At 35.2% G+C, this 11,666-nt stretch overlaps 1 protein-coding gene across 5 annotated transcripts in view; it reads right to left on the reverse strand.

Moving 5' to 3' along the window:
• Positions 1-407: 407 nt before the first annotated feature.
• LOC100176007 (pre-mRNA cleavage complex 2 protein Pcf11) overlaps positions 408-11,666 on the reverse strand; it is a 14,610-nt gene continuing 3,351 nt past the window's right edge. For 2 of the 5 annotated variants that reach the window (XM_018814743.2, XM_009862553.3), the window contains exons 8-27: positions 10,969-11,031; positions 10,409-10,648; positions 9,702-9,862; positions 9,379-9,489; positions 8,950-9,059; positions 8,412-8,518; positions 7,891-8,047; positions 6,394-7,768; positions 6,072-6,182; positions 5,493-5,727; positions 4,991-5,138; positions 4,488-4,558; positions 4,175-4,372; positions 3,654-3,781; positions 3,134-3,314; positions 2,629-2,772; positions 2,352-2,495; positions 1,690-1,873; positions 1,321-1,389; positions 408-1,207 (exon numbers count right to left, since the gene is read on the reverse strand). In XM_018814743.2, coding sequence (XP_018670288.1) covers positions 672-1,207; positions 1,321-1,389; positions 1,690-1,873; positions 2,352-2,495; positions 2,629-2,772; positions 3,134-3,314; positions 3,654-3,781; positions 4,175-4,372; positions 4,488-4,558; positions 4,991-5,138; positions 5,493-5,727; positions 6,072-6,182; positions 6,394-7,768; positions 7,891-8,047; positions 8,412-8,518; positions 8,950-9,059; positions 9,379-9,489; positions 9,702-9,862; positions 10,409-10,648; positions 10,969-11,031 — 4,473 coding nt within the window. In that variant the 3' untranslated portion in view covers positions 408-671. Of the gene's footprint in view, positions 1,208-1,320; positions 1,390-1,689; positions 1,874-2,351; positions 2,496-2,628; positions 2,773-3,133; positions 3,315-3,653; positions 3,782-4,174; positions 4,373-4,487; positions 4,559-4,990; positions 5,139-5,492; positions 5,728-6,071; positions 6,183-6,393; positions 7,769-7,890; positions 8,048-8,411; positions 8,519-8,949; positions 9,060-9,378; positions 9,490-9,701; positions 9,863-10,408; positions 10,649-10,968; positions 11,032-11,268; positions 11,310-11,391; positions 11,497-11,666 lie in introns of those variants that run through there. The other 3 variants (XM_026837676.1, XM_018814746.2, XM_018814745.2) reach the window with 3 other exon arrangements.

Raw genomic sequence — 11,666 nt, forward strand, 5'->3', positions numbered from 1 at the left:
AACTGTACACTATACGAGTGACTAAATGTTGGGCACTTCACGCAAATATATTTTGTTGACTAGCGTCGGTTTTTCTTACAAATTCTGTGAACATTACATCATCAAAACAAATTTACCGAAAAACCTTCGTCATCACTCGTACAACCATACAGCAAATAAGTTTTAATTAAACCGTGTCGTGTACTGCATACACAGCCGTACAATAATGACAACGGGCTAGGTAACCAAGCTATACCATTACCAGAGAGAAACCCTGGGGAACTACCTGGTAAAGCTAAGCAAAAAAAATGTTTTAAGCGGATATGCGCAGTCCAGCACAACCAAGCTTCTCCTCGACGATGTGTGCATTTTCACACTTTTTTCAGACATTGTGTAATCAAGCCTCGTATAAACTAATCCACAACATGTATTGGTGTTTAATTTTTATTGAATTTCCGCTACTAACGATGCTTTAACGAACAAAACCCAGTAAAACACCCAACCAATCTAACAAGGAGTTGCCTGGATGCAACATCAGGCCTTCACAGTTTATTCCGCAATTATCTTGCGTGCACTTCTTCACAAAAATGTGAAACGAAAAATAAAAATTGACAGTTTATAACAAAATCGTTTTTACTTTTACTTTTGAGGCGAAAACAAAACTGTTTCTTCACATATTTTGGTTTTTATTATCATAAATTATCGGAATTTTCGCTGAGAATATTATCTAAAACAACTGCACTAGTGGTGTCCATATCTGTGACGTCATCATGCGCTTTGACGTCTTTCTCTGTGACATCAGAATGTGAATTATCACCGTTCGGAACGTCATTAATGACGCCATCCTTAGGTTTGACATTTTCGGTTTGTGGAGCATCTGTGATGTCATCCGTAGTGACATCATTGGAAGCTGTGATGTCATCCGTAGTGACATCATTGGGAGCTGTGATGTCATCAGTAGTGACATCATTGGGAGCTGTGATGTCATCAGTAGTGACATCATCAGAGGCTGTGATATCATCAGTAGTGACATCATCAGGAGCTATGACATCATCAGTGGTATTTTGACGAGGTGAAGTCCCATCAGATAACAAAGCATCTTTAATCGCTGCACCTATGTCATCACCAGTAGTTGTGACATCATCAACTGTGTTTGTGACATCACAGTTATCTTGCATAGAATTGGAGTTGGTATCTTGTGCAACAGGTTCCTGCCTTTTTTCAGTATCTGCATGAAAACAAAACATAAATAATTTAAACATTAAGTCGTAAAGTGAACTTGCACCACCAACATTGATTTGAGTCTTTTTGAAAAAATGATTTTAAATACAAATAACTTGCCTTGAGACTGTTCAGTGTTTTCATTCAGAATCATTTCATTTTCTTTATTCACCAAATCTTCCAATATATCTGTAGGTTACAAGATATTTTAAAATAGTGATTAGTACAGCTTAGATTATTCTAGGGTTAGCCTGCTTACTCTGCAACCCCAGGTTAGGTGCCTGTGGCACTTACTGTTACCTATTACAGTTTTAAATTTTCACAAAGTATATGTCTATAAAATATCCTTACAGAGCATTTAAAACAGGAACGGTATGATTTTAATAATGTTATATTTATATAGTATTTTAAAAACAAAAATGATTTGTCTATAAAAGTTATTGTTACATAGCTTTTTAAAAAAAATTTAAATTTTATTATTTATCTCACCATTAGGAAAATCAGTTTGCACTTCAGTTTTGATGAAAACTTCAGATTTTTCCGGAACTTCTGATTCTTCCATCTTTTCATCTTCAGACTGAGGTTCCTCCTTTATCTGAGGAGAATTATCCAAGCCTGGGATTTCCTCTTTCACAGAATCAAGTGGGTTGTATAAAGGAGCCTTGATAGGGGTCTGAAAAATGCATTTAAATTTATACATAAATTATGTAACTATGATAAGTTGTATAATGTATGTAAACTCAGAAACTGCATACATTAGTACATAAAACAGAATCTGCATATATTAGTACAAAATGCAGAATCTGCATATATTAGTACAAAAAACAGAATTTGCATACATTAGTACAAAATGCAGAATCTGCATATATTAGTACAAAAAGCAGAAACTGCATATATTAGTACAAAAAGCAGAGTGAGCATATATTAGTACAAAAAGCAGAAACTGCCAACATTAGTACAAAAAGCAGAATGTGCATATATTAGTACAAATATTAACTTAACAATATGTAAATTTAAGAATGTGTGTATGAACTAATAATCCTCTATGGCCATACAAGTTAAGTTGCTAAAGTTCAGTGCACGCATAAGCTAAGTTATGTCAATATTGACATGACTTTGTTAGATAAATATCTTCAGGAAGTTAAACTTACAATAAGTGAGCTTGAATTATAATTATCTTCATAACAGCTTGGATGGAAGTTGTCATCATCGACTTTAACACAGTTAGCAAACTGCCATTCATCATCATTTTCATTGTAGAATGTTTCAAATGCTTCTTTACATACTTTGCAAATCTGTAGTTTGTTTAAAGTTTAATTAGTTGGCTGTAATAGCACAACATTTTTTTTAAGAAATTTCATTTTTAAATGGACACAAAAACTGCAATGTTTAAATTTATTTTAACATTTTTTTAAATATTAAACTCACATCCTCTCCAGGGCGCCCTGTTAACGGAACTGTCAAGTCATTTTCCTCATTTGCCCCAGGGAATTCCCCTTTTACTGGGTCCTCATTAAATGGATTTTTCGCTTTTTCTTCGGGGTCAACAACTTCTTCAAAGCAAATCCATTCCTGGAATATTTGGGTGGTTTTAGTTTTTTATGTACAAATCACTAATTAACATTTGTTGCAAATGTTTATTAACATTTGTTGCAAATGTTTATTGGGGTAAACCGGAACAAGATATATAAAAAAATGATTAAACATTAATTACCACCTGATACAAAAGTACTAGAACAGGATGTTTTAATAAAAAAGAAAAAAACTATTTAAAAACATTTATTAACGCCTAACACAAAAATACTGGAAAACGATACTTTGATAAAAAAGGAAAATTTGAAAACCATTTATTAACACTACACATTTCTACGCACAAGAAAAATTTAAAAAAGACGGCCAAAGAAAAACATTCTGATAAATCATTTACACTCACCCCTGCAGCAGGATATAGCGAACGATGTGATTGGACGAAACCTTCCTTATCTTTCCGGTTGACTCGGTAATGCCAATCAAGATGTTCAGCATAGAGGTCTGTTTGCCTCGTTGTAAAACGTAAACCACATGCTGAACACTGGATGCCGGTAAAGAGCCGCTTTATGATCTCATCATGGCGTCTGTGATATCATAAAGAAATAATTTAATTAAAGTCAGAGACAAAAATATGACATATATATATATTATGAGTGAAATCTAACTTATTTATCATTCGTGGCGAGCAACGACAGTGGTTATAAAAACACAGGTGATCTGTTTCACAACACATATGTAAAATTAAAGTAACATATTGCGATTTTATATTAATACAAAACCCTTGACAATGTGTGTATGTTGTATTTAAATTAAAAACAACCTCTCAGTTGCATAACTTGCAAAGAATCTTGCCCTAACATAAGTATCCTTAGATCAGTTACATACCGGTAACTGCTTGCTAAATATAATAAAGCAAAACTTACATTTTTAGATCTGAATTAAGAGTTATAATAGGAATGTTAGCATCTGGATCCATCGTCATTAATTCTTCATCAAATGGGGAAATAGTTCGCGGTTCCTCAACTGGTTTAGTGGCAACTACAGATGGTGCCTGTAAGGTGCGACATGAAAAATTAATTATGTTTGGTTTATGCATTGTAAAAAGTTTGGTTCTGAAACTGCGTTTTATCGTGGGCTGTGAAAGTCACAATTTTAAAACATGCAGCTTTGTAAATGTGGTTTATTGCAAACACCACAAGTGTGCTGTGACTAAAAAAGCTCACTTTTAATACTAGAGGCCATATTAACATATTTACATAAGCATCACTTTTTTTAATTTTCTGGGGTAATATTGTTAAAATATTTGATTAATATGGTGAATAATATACAATTGTTTTGCTTGTTTGAATGGACACTTCATGGCAGAATAAAAGCTGTTTAATGTCTCAAACTGGGAGGCTAAAACATGGAATGCCATACTGTTAAGCTGAAGCATCTAACTTACAGTTACAGGTTCAGTTTTTACAAGCGGTGGTGTAGATACAGTGGGTGGGGTGGGACTTGAACGCTCAGGTTCAGTTTTCTTTAGTATCCCTTTGGCTAGCAAGTTTGACAGCAGCCTGTCAACATTGATTTGATTGATGGGTGGAGGTTGATTGACAGGTGGAAGGTCACGAGCAGGTTCAATTGGCAGTTTTCGACGCTAAAAAAAAAAATTTTTTTTACTTTATAAAATCGTCAATTTTAACATTTTTTAAACTTATTTTTTAATTATGCTTTTTTTCTATATGTATATTTAAGTTGTTATATCTTCTTACCTCATTGATAGGTGGTGGTGATAATCGACGCTCTTCGGGGTGAAAGGGTCGATCTGGTGGGAAATGTGCTTCTGTAAAGAAAAAATTTTGATCTGTTGATATTATGTTTAACAAATTTACTGATGAGGAAAAGTAAAAGATAACAGTCTTAACTCATAAATGCAGTTTTCTTTTTTATGACCAAACAAACAACATGAAACTAAAATTTCCATAAATTAATTTGAACATCATGAGTTTAAATGTTTACATAATAAAGTGGAGCAGAATACCTTTGTTTTGTTGCTTCTGCTAACATGGATAACGTAAAATAGTATTTTTCAGCTAGTCTGGTATGTTATAAATAAATATATTCTAACATTTTATCTGCTTTTTTGCAACACTTTATCAGTGTTACTGTTTTAAATTATAAAGATTAAATAACCAAGCAATTTAAAAAAAAATTTTTTCAAATTAAATAACTTATTTTTTAAGAGTTTTTTTTAAGATTTTTTTAAGTAAATTACCATTGGGTGGGAGTCTGTGCCCCCTCTCCCACTCGGGTGGGGGTCTGGGTTCTCCAGGGTGTCTGGGATGAGGGGGTAGTCGGCGATCAGGGGGTGAACGACCACGGTGATAACCAGGTGGTGGGCGGGCATCATGGGGCAATGGGGGCTGGGGGGGAATTTCAAAAAAGTTAATGTTGAACCGGCTGCTCCTGATTGGAAACACTTTCTAAAATGTATGCGTCTGTATGGGAAATCATTATTTTGAAAATAAAGACCCTGTGAAGTACAAACAAGGGTACTCAGTTTTAAGGTATTTAAAGTATTTATATATATATTTTTCAATCGCAAATATATATAGAGGATTTTCTATACTAATTAATGTGCAAATTATAATCATAGTAATGATAAAATTGTAATTTTTAAATGGGACATATATATGTGTTATAAATGTAACATTGCAAATGAACAAAATCTGTGTATATAAAATCGACACCAATAAAAAGTAGAAACATAAACACACCCTGCGTCGGTCTCGCTGGTGAGTCGGAAACCTTCGTCCTCTCACCACTGGAGGTCGATGTGGAGGCCCACCACGCCGGATGCTCCCGCGTGCGATGTCAAGGTCCTCTTCATCCATTGGAGGAGACTCCCATCCATCTCGACGATCTCTTGGAGGTAAACGAGGGAATCCACGACCTCTTCCTCTGCGGAACGGAGGACCAGCTTCTCTTCTGTTGAAATCATCACTTTTCAGGCTATTGTGCAAAAATGGCGTCAAATGTTAAGTTAAAAACAGACATATGCCTAACATTAGGAGTGCTTCGGGTGACATCAGGTTTTAAAATCTCAGTTTTCCATTAAAACTGCTTTTACCCTGACTGTCCCATGTCTATACAAACAAGCAGAGCTGAAGCATAAGTTAAAATAAACATAAGCTAAACATAAGAGCCTTGGGGAGACCTGATTTTTTATCTGTTACAGCTTCTTAATGTATTTCTTTACACAAGAATCGTTCAACTTTATAAACACCAGACAAGGATCAGATTCAAGGAATTTATTACAGTAAAGTATAATAATGAATGAATTATTTAGTATTTACCTTCTTTCTTCCTCCCATCTTTCCATTTGCAGCTGATGATGAAGTTCATGCTCCCATTCAAGTTTCTCCTTCTCTTCCTCATAAATCCTCTGCATGCGAGCTTCCTCTTTCCTAAGATGAGCGTTGAAGGTTTAAATTTCATCTTTAGATGTTAAGAGTTTTTTTAGGAAATTTCGTTTTTAACATATTACGTTTTTTAAAACACATTACGTTTACATTTTAAGAAATGATTTCCCTTTTTATGAAATATTTTACGAAAATATAGATGAGATTGCTACTTAAAAAGTTTCAGCCATTTCCAAAAAGGAGAATTTTTACTTACTCTTGCAGGCGATCTCTGGGATGTGGGATTCTTCCTCTTGGAGGATGTCTAGGTCCTCTGAACCTTGGATGACCTCTTTCAGGAGCAATATCATCATCATCATCCCGGACAAAAACAGAGGAATTTTTCTCATCATGACCAGGAGCATCTTTTTCTGGGCCTTTCATTTTCTCATCTTCTTCAATTTTACGCTCAAAAAGATCTTCCTTTTTAACCTCCACAATATCCTGCTCAACATCCTTTGCCTTATCTTTCTCCTGCTTAGAGTCAGCATGATCTTTTATTGCCTCTGGAGCTTCAATCTTCTCAACCGTTGCCTCCTCATCTTTCTGATCATCCGTTTTTTTCTCTGGAGACTCAGAACTGACGTAGCGTCGTTTCTTAAGTGGAAGGGATGGGGATCTAATCAACTCTTCGGACTTTTTCCTCTCAGAAGATAAATCAGCATCCGTATCTGTTCCAGAAGTTGTTTTTTCAATTGATCCACTCTCTTCCATCTTTTCCTCTTCTTCCTTATCTATATCTTTACCATGCATAGATTGCTTCAACTTCTTCCTATGCTCCATATATGCCTGCTCAGAATCGGAATTCCTCCTCTGCTGATCTACATCCTCTTGATAACTCCCAGCAGATGCGGGTATGTTCGCGATGATGTAGTCCTCTGGCTCCTCACAAGGAGTCTGCTCCTCTTCCTTTAAGTTTGCGATAATATAATCTTCTGGTTCTTCAAAGTTCTGTTGCTTTGGTTCATTCTTCGGCAAATTAGCAATGATGTAATCTTCTGGTTCCTCTAGATTTCTCTCCTTCTCCATATGAACACTTTCTTCACCATTTCTATCATTTTGCATTGTTGGAAATCTAGCAGAGATAGGAATTTGTTGATCATTTATTTCTCTTTGAATGTTTTGCTCATCATGAGCATATTTTCGAAGATTTTTAAGTCTGTCATCTGATTTTCGCTCCAATTTTGGAGGACCTTTGCGGGGAGGAGTGTCTCTTCTTGAATGCAAGGGAGACAGGGATCGATGTTTAAGTCTCTCTTCTTCCAAGTGATGAGGTGGGGAGAGATGAGGACCCTGATCGGGATGAAAGTCATTTGGGATCCCAGGATTTGGGGAGAACTTTTCATGTTCATCTCGAAGACGAGGATCATGAATAGGTCCTCCAATTTTCCTAGGACTTGGTGGGGATCTAGGTCTTGATTGAAATGGTCTTCCTCTTCCCCGAAAACCTCTTCCTCTACTAAATCCTCTAGGAGCCATCCTTCGGTTGTTGTGCACTGGAGGTTCATGATGATCCCGGAAACGAGGATCTTCTTCCATCATCCCTGGAGGTCGATTCATTCTTCCACCTCTCATATGAGCTGGAGGAAATCCTTTAAAGCACAAATTTCGAAATACATAATTATTTTAAAAAACTTAAATTTAAAAAAAAAACGCAACTATTTAAACATAAAAATAGAAAAATATACCTAAAAACAATAATCAGTCTCTTTACCTCTTCTATTCCCAGAGTTCATTTTTCTTCTATGATCTTCTTCCTCTTCTATTTCCATCTTCCTAATCCTCTGAAGTTCAAAGAGCTGATGTAATTGCTTCAATAACTCCTGATGTTGCTCATGTGTTAGCTCACCATTCTGCAGTTGCCGATCAGCCTATTATAAAAACAAGGTGTTAAAACTCCATGCAAATTTATGTGCAGGCTTATAAACATATCAATTGTACTTTTTTTAGCAATTTTTCCATTTAAAAGAAAATGTTTTAAAACTTGCCTAAGCATTTTTTTAAAATAATTTTTCTGTTACTTCTGCTCATCTGGTATAAAAAATGTGATTTCCATGATGATGTTTTGCCAGATGGCAGACAAAACTACTGAAAATACACTACATAATTCATACCCGATAAGCTGTTGAGGGAATATATATTTAAGAATTTCAAATAATTTTTTTTAAAGTTCTTGCATACTTTTCTATTACAAAAGGAAATGTTTTAAATTAAACAAAGCCTTTATCATTGTACCTGTCTCAGGATCTCATTTTGATGACTTAAAGTTAGTTCTTGTGGAATTTGAATATTTGGGTCGGCACTTTTGCGTCTGTTTATTGGTGGGTGAGAGGGTTCATCATCTGGGTGAAAAAAGGTTAAACCAACAAGTCCATCAATTTAAATCCTACATTAGATTGGGGGGGGGACATTTTATAATTTTGCACTAAATTGAATCTGACATTTAAAATGCAGCTACACTTAAAACTGCCAAACGTTGCGAACCTCATTGATTAATGTGGTGAGTGCAATATACTTTAGCTGTGCTTGTTTGAATAGACACCTAACAGTGAAAGCTGTTTTGTGCTAAAACTGTGGTGCCAAACATATGTTGCCACCCGTTTCAAAATGTAGGGTGATCTATATAGGCACCACAGTATTACACCTATGGTAGATGGAAAATGACAATATTGATGTCAGCTCCCATGCACCATGAAGCATATCAGCACATTGATTGGCGTTGATGGGTCCTATGCACCATGAAGCATCAGCTACATAGAAATCTTCAACATACTTGGAGGTCGAATTCTTTTTGGAGGTCGGTTCCAGTCACCAGGTGTCCTGTGTAAGTCTTCTGAATCGGGTTCCGGGGAAAATCGAGGCGATATTGAACCTTCACTAGATCTGTAGAGAAAATAAAAAATCGATAATAACTTTTTATTTTGTAGGTTAGGTGGTGCAAACATATTATGAAACCTACATGTCTAAAAAGATGCAATAAAAGGTTTTTAAGTTATTACTCTTGCAAGATAAGCAGTTAAAACATATTATGAAAAACGAAGGTCAAAGCAGAGACTAGATAAAACAATTTTCTAGTCTATCAGAATTAAAACTTCAACGGTTTTGTCAGGGAAACTGATTTGAATTTCTGGTAGATCATTACTTACAAAATGACCAAATTACAAGATTGCGGAGGTTAATTTGAGAGATGGAATAATTATACCTGGAAGACTCCCTTGGTTGTTTCTCTTTTAAAGATCTAATTCTACGATTTTCCTTCCCAAATTGACGTGGATCCCGACGTACATTACTGTCAGGTGAAATACGGGGTATTCTACAAACAAGATACATTGTTATGACTTGGGTACCACATAAAAACAGCAATGCTTATTATTTAACTAATTAAACAGATTTAAAACCTTGGTCCTTTTCAGAAAAATGATCGGGAAAAAAAGAAAAATTGGGTTTACGTGGATAAAAATTTAAAAACTGTTATGGAATTAGTTCAGTAATTAATTTAGTTTTTGGTTATTTGTAAAATCTTACGGTGCAGGAGAAGAACTTCTTCGTGCAACTTTTGGGGGTGGAGGGGAGGGTGAGCGAGGTGGTTTGTTCCTGTATGTTCGTTTTTTGCGACGATCTGATTCCTTTTGTTCGTTGGGAACGGGAAGAAGTTTCTCAAGAGGATTCTCATCACTTGGTTGGCCCTAATGAAGATTTAGGTCGTGCTAACAAGTGTGGCAGTTTGAAGACAGATAGAGGAAATTTTGTAAAATGGGCCAACTCCGGCCTAAATCTCAGGACACAAGTCCTCACTTATACAGAATAGAATTGTGAGCCATATTAAGTTGTAAAACAATTTTTAAAGAATGTATACGCAACAGAATTTTTAACTCTAATAACACTTTTGTATAAGATACGGCTTGTGTATGTTAAGGTTAAAGTTCATACTATTTAAGTAATGTGTATATAGTGAATTAAACTAGAATTTTTGTTGGAATATATAGTTTTGTTAGGGAGAGCAAAACCAAGAGTTAGGAGAAGTTTTGTTAAGGAGTGCGAAACCAAAAGTCTTTAATCAAATGACGAAGCAAAATAATACTAAAACCTTACACAAAACCCGAAAATTATCAGGTATGGCATATCCACACAGCTTCTGCAAATGTGCCATACATGGTAACAGCCAAAGCAATATACCTTATTACAATAAATAGTGCAATTACAGACTTCCAAATAATTTTAATCGTCTTTACCAATTTCTTTGTTTCTTTCACATGCATCTTTGGTTTAGTTTCCAGCCCTTTCATGCCAGTTTTATTGAACTGGTGCAATTTAGGTTTAGCGCCAGACCGCTCAGTCGGTGATATCATATTTTTTGACTTTTTATTTAAATTTTTCGGCGAGCGTTTTTTAGATAGAGCAGCAGCCTTAATTTTTGAAGGTTCTGGTTTATTTTGAAGGTTTGTAGAAGCTTTATTTGGCCTTGGTGGAACCTGAAAGACAATTAGAAATGGTAAGGTGGTTGGACAGCAATATGGAACCAATTATGTTCTATGTGGGTGAGGTCCTTCAGTGTGACTTGCCATGTGTGCTGGATTTAGACCAAGATTGGTTCATTCATTACACCAACACTTGGGGTGCTACCACATGAACCTCACCATATTTTGAAGCCTGTCACTTTTTAAGGTAGGCGACAAGGGCTTTAATAGTAATAGATAGATCTTCCCTTGGCAGCTTGGCCAAGGTTAGATGCTTTGTCTAGCGATTACATACACTGAAACACACCAACATATACAACTGAACTGATACTTACTTTATGAGGTTCCCCATTAACTTTTAACTTCTGGTCCTTGGCTATAGAATGTTCCTTTGGTGCCTGTAAAAATTCAGAACTTTAACAATCTATAAAGGTAGTGTTTCATGCAATAGTACTATGTAGTTAAACAACTGTTGTTTAACTGTTTAACAACATAAATAGTTTTAATGGTTAAGGTATTTAATTTGTACTTGTACAACTTTAATTTAGTTTTGTAATTTCATCTCTTTAAGGATCATACAAAAAATAAAGTAGGCATAAATATAACAAGGCTGCTACATAGGTAACTACACTTACTGTTTGCATTGGTTTATTCTTCACAGTGACACGCAAGGAACCTGCAGAATAATAACATGTTTTTTAATAACACACTGAAAATATGTGGAAAAAGAGTGGTGAATCATAGCATCACATACTTACCAACAGGAATTTTAGGAGCTGGATTTTGTTTAATTCTTGGGTCTCTTGATGTTGGAACTTTTTCACTCTGTAAAAAAGTAGTTGTTACTTAAATACCCAATCTGTGTTAAATTTTGACACTAAACATTAATTGAGGTAATAGAAATAGCCACAGCTAGAAGTAATGATCAATATGTTATGTTCAAACTTTTGGCTCTTCCGGCAAAAAATGTGGCTGACCGACGTTTTCGACATCCTATTCAAATCGTCTTTATCAGGGTGAAATGACATTCAAT

Source organism: Ciona intestinalis, chromosome 14, assembly GCF_000224145.3.
Source record: "Ciona intestinalis chromosome 14, KH, whole genome shotgun sequence".
Lineage (NCBI taxonomy): Eukaryota > Metazoa > Chordata > Ascidiacea > Phlebobranchia > Cionidae > Ciona > Ciona intestinalis.